Raw genomic sequence first — 13,996 nt, 5'->3', positions numbered from 1 at the left:
AAGATTATCGAAAAAATAATATTTCTTGCTTTTTTAATTTTAACGCGTACTGTCCATGACGTAAGACGTAAGTAGAGAGAAGTATTAGTTCATTTCTATATTAAATCGATTATACCTTATACAAAACCTGAAGTATCTTTCACCTTTGAATAATATTAATTTTAATAAGAAGATTTCGAACGTTTTTTTTTCGTCTAAGCAAGTAAAATATCAGCCACATGAAGATTGCATAGACAAAATAATACATACATACCGTTAACAACCCTGATGTCGTCATATTAGTTCGTTGTACTATTTTAATAGTCACAAATCCACGTGGTTCCTTAAGTCTCGATAACCTCTATCTACTTATTGCTTAAAAGGTTTTGTTATTATGCAATATAATAAGAGATATAACAGGTGAACGTATTTATATACATTTAGAAGAGGATAACATGCTCCCTCTCAAATAAGAATAAACAGAATATGTTCTTTGTGTTTGGACGAATAGATAATTTTTGAGTAATTTAGTACTAGAAGTATAAAGAACTCTTTATACTTCCAGTATAAGAAGCTCGAAGAGCTACATTTCGTAGATTTTTCTTGGTGGTACTTATGTATGTATGTACAGTTAACACGACACATACATAAGATGGATGAATCGATATTGTTCGTAAAGAATAAACGTATCACACGAATGTATACTATAGAATAAAACGCATGAAATTGCCACGATGAGAAAAAATAACTGCGCTTGCATGAAATTCGATGAAGAAGTGTTGTGCAAATATTTTCTTTACGAAGTATATAAGCATCAGTTGAATTTCCCTCGACGTCGCGTCGTATCGATTGGTTGCTTAATCACCCGTTCTTTTTCCGTGCAAAAACATCAAACTGCGAGTGTTCCAACTTCACGGTAGCAATTTGTCTATTATCTTACATATTATACTTATGCTGAATTAAGCAATTTAGAATTTATGTTTAAAAAAAAAACATAATATTCTCGACATTCGAAAGAGTGGAATATGCGAATCTTCTTCGACGTTTTCGCGGTCAAACGCGTACTGTTTCTCGCAGAGTGATGATCTCCATCAAGACTCAGCATTTTAGATTCAATCGGATTCTTCTGCTCTCAATTGGCTTATGGCCTTATGAACGAACGAGACTCGTTCAATTTCAGATAACTTTGTTTTTTGGTATCGTCATTAGCAGTGTTATATACCAGGTATATCCAATTGTGTCTATGTTAACAGCTGATTAGCTTATATTTTTAATTGGTTAACTAATTAGTTAAATATAGGAATTTTGGTAATGTTAATTTTTAAATAAATATATTGATTTTAGCTCGCAGCACTTGTGTTTATAAAATGCACTCCAGCTCTTGTTATCGATGTTCTCTCTATCGCATTGTTTTCTGGTACGTTTGCGATTTCTTACCAAGGTTTTTGGATTAAGGCTCATGCTGTAAGTTGTGCTTCTACTGTGTTTAGATTCAATATTCTCGACAAATGAAGCTTTACACATAAGATATATATCTTTTATAAATACGTTATTAAACGATGTTAAAAGGAATTATTGTCATGATAGATAAAGTCGTTAATGGATGAACTTCAGCATATTTGTAACGATCTAAAGGATAAGAACGAGATTGCTATTATAACAAAATATGGAAACATTGCAAAACGTCTTACGGCTATAATTACGTGTAAGACAATATTTATTAACATTTAATCATTACTAGTAATTAAGCGAGATAGTTTATAATTATTTTAAAAGTCGCGTCAATCACTTTATTACTTAATTTAATATATTGAGAGATGTCATGTCATGTAATTAGAAATGTTAAAAGGAGAATAGAATAAAAGCGTAGTATCACGATAAGAATTTTTGTTTCTAATTATTATTTTAAAAGTAGAAAAATAAGTTTAAATGATAACTGGATACTTTGATTATTAGCTTGCATTAATTAGCAGTCTAAACTAGTTAATGCACGAAAAAGTTTGAAACGTGTAAAGATGTTATTTAGAAGAATAAGAAGCAATATTTAAAAAAATTTTTCTTTATGTCTCTAGTGCTTCATGTGGGCAACATGAGTACTATTTTGTTACTAACGGTTTCACTGTATCTTCTTGATGCTGTATTGCTCGTAGAGAAGTCTGAATTACGTCGCATTTTCCAAAGGGCTATACCTAAATTCTTCATTGGTCGAGAAAAATATACGTATTCAGTATTTCTGTATTTTTTCGGAGTTGCTTGTATAGGAGGTACTGTATTGCTAGGAACGGGAATGATGGTTGTAACATACTCCAAACATGCCTGTGGAATATTTAGAATCGCCAGGTGAAGAAATAAATATAAAAATTCTTTGATTGCAAATATAATCTTATTTGGCGCTATTTAAACAATCTCTAAACGGAAAGAAATGATCCTGTTGCAGTGTAATCTATTTTGGTACACAATAAGTATTATTGTGCTGTTCGGTGTGTTAGCGATATAATTTACAGAAAAATTATTCTGAGCGAATTAGATTTTTTAACTTACCTTTTCCGTTTCTCACATGATTGAAGAAATTTATCACGCGACATTATAAAATATCTTACAACAACGAATCCTTTTTGTGTGTCTGTGTAATTATAATAAAAAGTTTTTTACAGTTACCGCATCGAGAAAGCAATGATGGTAAATATGGAAAATATTAGCCTGGAAAATGAGATTGTAATTCGTAAGGAAATAATTCATGCCGTAGATATTCATCGCAAAGCTGTCAAGTTAGTATTTCTCTAACAACAATTATAAATACCTGTAATAATATTTTTTTGTTGTTAAAGGTTCTCTACGCTTTTGTTCTCCACCTTTAATGGACTTTTATTTTTTTTGATAATAATTAATGTGATTTGTTTGAGCTTCAATCTTTATAGAGTGAGTTCTTATGTTATTAGATATATTTTTAGATGATCGTTTTGATTTTGATTTTGTAATGTCAAAGTTGGAAGATTACAATATAATATCTAAATTGAAAGGATTTCGTTGTAATAATGAAATGATCTCTTGTGAAATACCAATACATAAAACATAAATTGTTATTTATGTGTTTTAGGTATCTGAAACCATGTCACGAGAGGGCGATATCGGACAATGTTGTATACATTTTATAATTACGGTTGCAATTTTTGTATTTTTGTTTCTAGCCAATTATATTGGACAAGAAATTACCGATTACAATAATCACGTATTTTTTACCGCGTAAGAATTACTGTGCTCACAAATGTATATGAGTAAATTTTTTGTTATCGAAAGAGAACTTAGAGTTTGTTCTAGAATCTGTCTACTCATAGCGATGATTGATACTTAATCTTTTCAAATTTTCGATTGGTTGCCTAGCTGTTACTTTATAGATACAATGTTCGGTGGTACGTAACACCTTTGCACGTACAAAGGTTGATACTATTTCTTTTGCAAAATGGCAGCAAAACTTTTCGCGTGTCGTCTCTTGGTGGAGTGTTGTCACTTTCCATCGAACTTTTCGCCACGGTAAAAAAAATCACTTTATATCGTTGCGTTTAATATATTGTGTATATTTGATATTCCGCATTGATAATACAAGACTCATTGCATTCTAGTTAACAAAGACATCGTTATCCTACTTCACCGTTGTATATTCTATGCAACAGTGACGTGAAAATATATCATTTCACAGTGTATTACAATTTGCAGTAGAATAGGTGAGGTTAAAAACAAGTAAACATGTGGTAATATAAAATGTCAGTTGTATATGTACAATATATCAAGAAAACTTATTAACACTTTTCTACATGATCTGGAGAATGTTAAATCTCTTAAGATATCACTAGTATGGACATTTTATTAGTATGACTTGCAATTTGTAATATTTTGTATTTTATTAACAATAGTTTGATACCTTGCATGTTTGTACGCAATGCCAGTGATATTCCTTTTAGCCAACACGCGTGCCGTACGGATATATGCAATAAAGTGAAGCACGTGAAGAAGCGGTTGTCGTGAGAAAAGACACCTGCGTTTACGCACAGTCAAGTAATATCGCAGTATAGAATATTTTTTTTAATGGGAAGTAATCATCGGTTGAATTTCCCTCGGCGTCAAATCGATCGATCGTTTAATCGCCCGTCCTTTTTCCCGTGCAAAGCATAAAACTGCAAATGTTCCAGTCTCACGATATCAATTTGTCTATTACCTTATAGTATATTTATGCTGAATTGAGCAATTTAGAATTTATGTTGAAGAAGAAAAAATATATAATATTCTCGATATTTGAGACAGTGCGGCATACGCAAACCTTCTTTGACGTTTACCTCGGTCAGACGTGTACTGTTTCTCGCATAGTGATGATCTGCATCAAAACCCAGCATTTTAGATTCAATCAGATTCTTCTGCTCACAATTGGCTTATGGCCTTATAACGAACGAACAAGACTCGTTCAACTTCAGATAACTTTGGTTTTCGGTATCCTGATTAGCAGTGTTGTATACCAGGTGCATCCAGCTGTGTCTATGTTAAACAGTTGATTATTTTATGTTTCTAATTAGTTAACTAAAGACAGAAATTTTTGTAATTTTAATTTTTAAATAAATTTATTGTTTTTAGCTCGCAGCACTTGTGTTTACAAAATGCACTCCAGCTCTTATCATTAATGTTTTCTCTGTCGCATTGCATTTTATTACGTATGCGATTTCATACCATTCTTTTTGGATTAACACTCATGCTGTAAGTTATGTTAAATTCTTTATTGTATTTATATTCAATATTCTTGAAAAATTAAGCTTTACACAAAAGATATTTTTTATAAATTTTACGATACCGTCAAACGATGTCAAAAAGAATTTTTATTGCTATGATAGATTAAGTACTTATTAGATGAACTTCAACATATTTGTAACGATCTAAAAGATGAGTACGAGATCGCTATTATAACAAAATATGGGAACATCGCGAAACGTCTTACGGCTATAATTATGTGTAAGACAACGTTTATTAATATTTAATAATTTACTCGTACACAGTAAAAAATAAAATGTTAATCGTAACATTTTTCACATGTCCCAGAAAGTCCACTCTAAATTTTAAGTTGAAATAACTCATTCATCGTGTGTTACTTGTTGACAAATTAGAAATGTTAATTAATTGACACTATATTTTACATTTATATTTGTTCTTTTAACTTTAAGTATAATGTAATAGTAAAAATAACTTGTAAAAAATGTCGATATAACATTTTGCTTTGTCTGATGTAAATAAAAAATTGGTGATATCTTAACACAAATATTCAGTTACATGATATAATAACATGTACGAAATGTAATTTTTAACATAAAAATATGTAAGTTTTAACATATATTGAAAGTAATGTTGAGGAATATAACACTTTCAAGAGTTCAAATTTTAACACAAGAACAGTTAAATTATAACATTACTTATAGTTACCTAGAATAAATAATATTATCAATATGTAAACATTTGTGTTAGTATTTTGACATTAAGGGGGGAGGGTCAAGTATAAATGAATTAAATTTTGTGATTTTTTTTATGAGAATAATAAATCGATTGTTTTGAAAATTAGTGCATGTTTTTATTTAGTATTTAAACTACACACAGGAATTTTTTTATGTAAAAATAATGAAAATTCATTGAGCAGTAGTTGGTTGAAGTTGCCTCCTCATGAAACGCGCCGGGGATCGCAGAGACCGCTCTAATCATCTGAAATCAAAATTCGGGGAAAATTTCATCAATTTATGAAAAAACGCTCAGCATGAACGTCTTTAAGAAAAAAAATCTAAAATTAAAAAAATAATAAAAAAACGATTTTGTCTTTTTTTTAATTGTTATTTTTTTTTATTTTAGATTTTTTAATTTTAGATTTTTTTCTTAAAGAGGTTCTTGCTGAGCGTTTTTTCATAAATTGATGAAATTTTCCCCGAATTTTGATTTCAGATGATTAGAGCGGTCTCTGCGATCCCCGTCGCGTTTCATGAAGAGGCAACTTCAACCAGCTACTGCTCAATGAATTTTCATTATTTTTACATAAAAAAATTCCTGTGTGTAGTTTAAATTTATATAATATATCTTATATTTTGAGATAAAAATATTTTTAAAAATTCACCTTGTATAACTGGCTTTTCTATTTCTCTCCGAAACTTGTCCGTGATACGAATTTTGTTCCCTTGCTTTATTTGTCTCAAACAGGGATCGCCTAACCGTGCGAGCACTGCGAGCCTGCGAGGTTCGCGCTCCTAACGGTCTCTGCTGATTGGCCAGCATTTGAATAAACGATAGTTATTTCAACTTAAAAGAAATGTTGTTTTGAATATTTTACTTGTTAATATTTTAGTTTCTCGTGTAATACATTTAATGTAACTCTTACGAAGTGTATATTAATACATTTTATTTTGAGTAATATTAACACATAATATTAATTATTTTAACTTAAAATGTGTAATAAAAACATTTGATTTTAGTAAATTTGATTATTTTGTATGTCAAAGTTTACGATTATTTGACGATTTACTTTAACTTTTGTTTATGTTAAAATAACTTTAAGGCGTGTTGATTTTTTGAAATAATTATGATAAAAGAACTCAAAATAATATTCAATTTCTAAATGACATACATAAAGTGTTAAGTTATCACGTTGACATAAATATAACACATGAAAATGTTACGAAAATAATAACATAGCTGTTGTATGTTAATTTTACATTGAAATAATAATCAAATCTTGGTAACACAAGAAAATTTTAACATATGGACGCACGATTTTTTACTGTGTAATAACTCGAAGTACATAGTTTATAATTGTTATAAAAGTCGCGTTAATTACTTTATTACTTAAGTTAATATATTGAGAGACGTCATGTAATTAGAAATGTTAAAAGGAGAATAGAATAAAAGTGTAAGTGTCACAATATATAAAAATTTTTGTTTCTAATTATATTATATTAAGAGCACAAAAATAAATTTAATTGGTAACTGGATTGGTAACAGTACGATTATTAGCTCTCATTAATTAACAGTATGAATTGGTTAATGCACGAAAAAGAAATGTATAACAATATTACCTATACAATTAGAAGAATAAGAAGCTTATATGTTTAAAAAAATTTCTTTTTTTATGTCTTTAGTATTTCATGTGTGCAACATAAGTACTACTTTCTTACTGACGATTTCACTGTATTTTCTTGATGCTGTCTTACTCGCAAACGAGTCTGAATCACATCGCGTTATGCAAAAAATTTTACCCAAGTTCTTCATCGGTCGAGAGAGCTACATGTATTTAATATTATTGCATTTTTTCGGAGCTGCCTGTACAGGAGGTACTGTATTGGTAGGAACAGGAATGATGCTTGTAACATACTCCAAACATGCCTGTGGAATGTTTAGAATCGCCAGGTGAGAAAATAAATGTACAAATAAGTATAAAAATATTTTGATTGTAAGCATAATCTTATTTGGTGGTATTTGAACTATTTTATATGGAAAGAAATGATTATGTTGCAGGATAATTTATTTTCGGTAGAATAAGTATTATTGTGTTGTTTGTTTTGTTAGCAATATAATTTACAGAAAAATTATTCTGAGTGAATTAAGTTTTTTAATTAGCCTTTTCTGCTTACACATGACGATTGAAGAAATTTATTACGACAGTAAAGTGTAATAACGAATCGTTTTCCTTTCTGTGTCTGTGTAATTAAAAAAAAAAAAAGTTTTTTTTACCGCAGTTACCGCATCGAAAAGGCAATGATGGTAAACGTGGAAAATATTAGCTTGAAAAATGAGATTATAATTCGTAAGGAAATAATTCATGCCGTAGATATTCATCGCAAAGCTGTAAAGTTAGTATTTATCTAACAATAGTTATAAATACATGTATTAATATTTTCTTTTTATTAAAGGTTCTCTACACATTTGTTCTCCACCTTTGAGGGATTACTATTTTCTTTGATAGTAATTAATGTGATTTGTTTGAGCCTCAATCTTTATAGAGTGAGTTCTTACATTATTAGATATATGTATTATGTATTTTTAGATGACCGTTTTGACTTTGATTTTATAATGTCATGATTATGGAAGAACCGTTTGCAATATAATATCTAAATTGAAAGGATTTCGTTGTAATAATGTCTGAAATAATCTATTGTGAAATATACATAAAATATAAATTGCTATGTGTTTTAGATATCTGAAACCATGTCACGAGAGGGCGATATCGAACAATGTTATATTCATTTTGTAATTACGTTTGCAATTTTTGCATTCTTGTTTATAGTTAATTATACCGGACAAGAAATTACCGATTACAATAATCACGTATTTTTTACCGCGTAAGATTTACTGTACTCACAAATGTATATAAATATAAAATTAATTGGTTACGGAAAGATAAGATTACAATTAGTTTTAGAATTAGCTTATGAATCCGCTTACTCAGCGATGATTGATAAGTTACTTGATCTTTTCAAATTTTTGATTGGTTGCCTATATCTATTACTTTGTAGATACAATGGTCGGTGGTACGTAACATCTTTGCACGTACAAAGGTTGATACTATTTCTTTTGCAAAATGGCAGCAAAACTTTTCGCGTGTCTCTTGGTGGAGTGTTGTCACTTTCCATCGAACTTTTCGCCACGGTAAAAAAAATCACTCTATATCGTTGCGTTTAATATATTGTGTATATTTGATATTCGGCACAGATAGTATCGTATGACACATTGCATTCTAGTTAACAAAGGCATCGTTATCCTACTTCACCGTTGTATATTCTATCTATGCAACAGTGACGTAAAACATATCATCTGGCAGCGTATTACAATTTGCAGTAGAGTAGGTAAAATTTAAAACAAGTAAACATGTGGTGCGTATAAAATGTCAGTTGTGTATGTTATGTACAATATATGAAAAAAACTTATTAACACTTCTTTACATGATTTGCGAAAAAAGTTTAAATCTCTTAGATACCACTAGTATGGACATTTCGATGACTTGCAGTTTGAAATATTCCGTCTTTTATTAACAATAATTAGATACTTAACATGTTAGCGCGCAACGCCAGTATTGATGTTCCTCTTGGCCAACAAGTGTGTCATTCGAAAGTAGACAATGAAGTGTGGTGGAGCCCGCGCGTGAAACGGTCATCGCGTGAGAAAGGACAACTGTCATGCGTTCGCGTGGACTTCGATTAAAATAATAGCAGTATTTTATGAGGGGAAACAAACGTTCGTTGAATGTCTGTTGGCGTCAAGTCAATCGATCGCCTGTTCCTTTCCGGCAGAAACATTAATTCGCGAGTGTTTCGATCTCACGGTAGTATTTTCTCTACCACCTCATATTATACGTTTTTGCTGAATTAGGCAATTTGAAAATTTAAAAATTAGTACTAGGAAAATTTAAAACATAAATATCTATATCTTGTGAAAGAAAAGAAATGCTCGTCGATTTCTTCTTGTATTAGACGTGTGTCGTTTCTCGCAATGATCAGTGTCGCGCGGCATTTTAGATATCATAAGATTCTTCTTCTTGTAGTTGGCTTATGGCCTTATCAGCAATCCAAACTCGTACAGTTTCAGTTGATGTTATTTTTCGGTATTTTGCTCAGCTGTATTGTGTCCCAGGTACATTTAAATTCGTAAACATAATTGTAAATATATTATAATTTTTTTACTTTGGTTTTTGCGATTGAAAATACTCTTTTGAATATAATTTCACGATCGTCTGTCCATCTGATGTATTTGTGTTTGTTATTTTCATAATCTATTCGATATAGTTTATCAATTTTGCGAAAGAGTATATTATTATACAATTGCTATAATATACGATAAGAATTACACGGAAAAAACGGTTTTGCTGAAGTATCTAAAAATTTAAGCAAGATACAGATCTGAAAATAATTTTGTTGCCATGAAAATAATTATAGTAGGTCGCTGAAGTATGATGATGCTGCAAAAAATGTTGACATTTTAGCAAACAGTTTGATCTACATAATTATTTTGATGGTGCAACAAAATTATTTTGTCAGATCTGTATCTAGCTAAATTTTTAGATACTTCAGCAAAATTGTTCTTTCCGTAATATGAATTGCTCATTACATTATAGTATATGGAAAAACAATCGGCTATTTTATATCTGCAGTTAAGTTAATCGCGTAAAAAAGGCTTTTTTAAATTAAAAAATTTTTTTTTTTAAAATAAATCTATAAGTATCGATTGTAGTTTGCAGTGTTTGTGTCTGCCAAATGCACTATCGATATCGCTATCAAGATTCTCTCAGTCGCATCACTTTATATTATGTATACAATTAAATACAACTCGTTTCGAATTAACAATCAAATTGTAAGTTGGTCTTTTGCTATATGCAATTAAATAATATAAATAATATATAAAATAAATATTTTTGATAAGCTAGACTTTATACAAAATAGCTTTTTTGCAAATTTCCAACGAGACTAATCAAAAAATAAAATGAAATGTTGATATCAAAGGTAAAGCGATTATTGGAAGAGCTTCAACACATCTGTGACGAACTAGAAGATAAGAACGAAATAGCTATCATAAAGAAATATGGAAACGAAGCGAAGCGTTTTGCGGGCATAATTATATGTAAGACAATTTCTCTTGATATTTAATACATATTGCAAAAGAAGAGTAGATTACAATTGTAATTAAATAAATTTATTTAATCATTTTTACTTATTCTAAATAACTCCAGATATCATATTTTGAAATGCAAAAAATATAATTAGACATATAGTACCTGATCAAATGTTTTAGGACGATCATTTTTCGACAAAGTTTTATATAATTCCGTTATCAATAAGTCAACTGAATATGTAAATGTGTTGAAAAAGAAGAGATATAAATTATTTCGTAGATCTAAAAATTATTAAAAAATATATATTGCCAATGTGAGATAATCGTAAATATGACTAAAATATTCGGATATTGGCTAAATCTTAAAATTAGCAAAATTTGTATAAATTTTGACGCAATTTTATAATATAAAGCAACAGTTTATTAGTATTTTTATTATCTTATATTTTTGCAATAACGTATTTATTGTTATTTTAATTATTCATATAGGGTTTTACAATCGGCCCAATACTGGGTCAGTATTGGGCCGATTGTATAAAACCCTATACATATATGGGTATTATTTTGAAAAGTGCAGAAAAATTGGAACGTTAAGCAATTTAACATCTTACAGCATATGTTTTGTAAAAATACAAGGGAGAAATTAAGAATAGTGAACAACTTTGAAGCGTACACACCAAGGATATATCAAGGATATATCAACGATATATAACAATAAAAACAATGAATTATATAATTATTTTTTTAAACATTTCTAGTGTTTTACTTCGGCAATGTAGCTACTTACACTTCTGCCATAATTTTATCGTTCATTCCTGGTGCTGTCTTCATAAACGAATCTCAAATACATCATCTACTACAAAACGCAATGCCTGTGTACTATGTTAACCAAGAAAAATATTATTATTTACTTCTACTACACTTGTATGCAGTTATGGTTATAGGAGCAACTGCATTGGTAGCAGTAGGAATAATGGTCTTAGGCTACCTTAAACATGCCTGTGGAATGTTTAGAATCGCCAGGTGAGAAAAATAAATGTGAATAAATGTAACAGTTGCGTAATTGCGAAAAGTTTGTTAAAAATTATTCTCATTTAGCACAAATTTACACATGAAAATAATGTTGCTATCGTATTGAAGTCACTTTTGTTACTATACGTATATGTTATATAAATACGAATAAACTTTTCCTTAAGATAATAAATTGTTTGACGTTTATGCAAAATCTTTTTTATTAACAAAATTGAAAATTGTGTCTATCAAAAAAATTTCGTGAAACATTATATTCTTATCTTTAGCAAATGCATCTCATTATTGTAACAATAGCTTTTTGATGGTAGAATAGGAATTAATGTTATTTAATTTGTTGATGAAATGTTTTATAGATTAGAAAAAATACTTTTACAAACAAATTAATTTTTTAAGAAGTTCTTTCCTTTCCAAGTAACAAATAACAAAATGACAAAAAGTATGTTATACTAGCAAATTATTTTTCTTCATGCAATAAGATTATATGTATACCATATAATTATAAGAAAATTATTTATAGTTACCGCATCGAGAAAGCATTGATGACAAATATAGTGAAAAAGGTTAGCTTAAAGAACGAGATTATAATGTATAAAGAAATGATTCTGGCGGTAGATATTCAGCGTAAAGCTATCAAGTTAGTATTTATCTACTAATAGCAATATAATATAAATAATAATTAATAATAAGAGAAATAGGATCGTAACGATAAGCAATCAATTAGAATCAAAAGCCATGCGATCCAAGCCTAGGTCTTTGACGGCCTTTATATTAATTTCTGTATACACACATATACATCTATATATATATATATATATATATATATATATATATATATAATTTTTCCAACAAACTGCGCGCCGATAATTTGTCGGACTTAAAACACAGTTATTGTTAGAAATTACACAGCTATTGTTAGAAATTAATATAAAGGCCGTCAAAGACCTAGGCTTGGATCGCATGGCTTTTGATTCTAATTGATTGTATATCGTTACGATCCTATTTCTCTTATTATTATTTATTCACGTCGCCTGAGAAAGACGTTTCAAACTATTATTAACCGGTTATTGCGATAAATATTACCACATGCCTCGGTGGTCGAATTGGTACGACGCCCTACACGGAATGAGGGAGGTTCCAGGTTCGAACCCTGGCTGAGGTAATATTTTTTCGCAATAAAATTCTTTACAGTTTTTAGATAATTAAATCGAGTCGATTTAATTCCGCGGAGGGAAGGGTTTTAATTCTAACAATAACTGTGTTTTAAGTCCGACAAATTATCGGCGCGCAGTTTGTTGGAAAAATTATATGTATATATATATATATATATATATATATATATATATATATAGATGTATATTTATACAGAAATTAATATAAAGGCCGTCAAAGACCTAGGCTTGGATCGCATGGCTTTTGATTCTAATTGATAAATAATAATATTTTATGTTTTTTAAAGGTTCTCTGAGGTTGTATGTAATAATTTCCAAGGATCGTTCTTTTTTTTAATAACAGTTGGTGTGATTTGTTTGAGCCTCAATCTTTATGGAGTGAGTTCTCGCATTATTATTAGACGTATTTTGGTGTGAACAGTGTCATATTTTACGATATCAAAATTACCGGGATTTTATACAATTTCGAAAGATCTGTACGTAGGAAGAAATTTTTTGTAACTTTTTGTATTATGTAAACTTTTCAATGTGTTACGAAATGTAAATTTTTCTATATATTGCGATATGTGTACACATATTATAATCGCATTATATTTCAGATTACTAAGACACTTGGAGATGATATCGAACAATTTATAATTCATTTTTTAATTGTAGCTGCAATCTTTATATTCTTATTTCTAGTCACTTATACCGGGCAAGAAATTACAGATCACAATGACCACGTATTCTCCACAGCGTAAGAGATAATATATGCTACAAATGTATTTTCTATTATTTAATTATTTTGATGCGTTGCTCTTATGCAGTTTTTAATTCACACAGTTACAACGTTCGGTGGTACATAGCACCATTACACGTACAAAAACTAATATTGTTTCTCTTGCAAAGAGGTAGCAAAACTATCACCTTACAGCTAGGCGGAATATTTATATTATCCTTAGAATTTTTTGCTACGGTAAAAGTTTATGTTGTATATTACGTATAATATTTTGTGAATATTTATTTGTGATTTACGACATATAAGAGATATTTCATTCTAGCTAACGAAGGCATCGATATCTTATTTCACCGTTGTGTATTCCACGCAACAGTGATGCGATTATATCCAATAGTGATTGTTAGTTTCATATAATAGGTAAGTTTAAAAGTAAATTTATTCTATTATGTACTGTGCAACTCTTTTGGATAAAATTATA

General features: G+C 29.5%; 3 protein-coding genes across 3 annotated transcripts in view; all 3 read left to right on the top strand.

The window, feature by feature from the left end:
* Slip1 (SLo interacting protein 1) overlaps nucleotides 1-13,996 on the top strand; it is a 191,544-nt gene that overhangs the window by 85,468 nt on the left and 92,080 nt on the right. The window lies entirely within an intron of this gene.
* LOC139771824 (uncharacterized) lies at nucleotides 56-3,653 on the top strand. Its single transcript, XM_071704913.1, has 11 exons — nucleotides 56-60; nucleotides 997-1,204; nucleotides 1,324-1,443; nucleotides 1,567-1,684; nucleotides 2,052-2,183; nucleotides 2,241-2,319; nucleotides 2,634-2,747; nucleotides 2,808-2,898; nucleotides 3,077-3,222; nucleotides 3,375-3,510; nucleotides 3,600-3,653. The coding sequence occupies exons 1-11, from the start codon at nucleotides 56-58 to the stop codon at nucleotides 3,651-3,653; spliced, it is 1,203 nt and encodes a 400-aa protein (XP_071561014.1).
* Nucleotides 3,651-9,615, top strand: LOC139771823 (uncharacterized). The gene is made up of 5 exons (XM_071704912.1): nucleotides 3,651-4,502; nucleotides 4,857-4,989; nucleotides 7,134-7,401; nucleotides 7,731-7,844; nucleotides 8,508-9,615. The coding sequence occupies exons 1-5, from the start codon at nucleotides 4,233-4,235 to the stop codon at nucleotides 8,671-8,673; spliced, it is 951 nt and encodes a 316-aa protein (XP_071561013.1). The 5' UTR covers nucleotides 3,651-4,232; the 3' UTR covers nucleotides 8,674-9,615.

Source organism: Temnothorax nylanderi, unplaced genomic scaffold (genome assembly GCF_030848795.1).
Source record: "Temnothorax nylanderi isolate EJ_2023f unplaced genomic scaffold, tnyl_v1.0 TNYL_tig0044_pilon, whole genome shotgun sequence".
NCBI lineage: Eukaryota > Metazoa > Arthropoda > Insecta > Hymenoptera > Formicidae > Temnothorax > Temnothorax nylanderi.
This window is presented reverse-complemented; position numbering and strand designations above follow the sequence as displayed.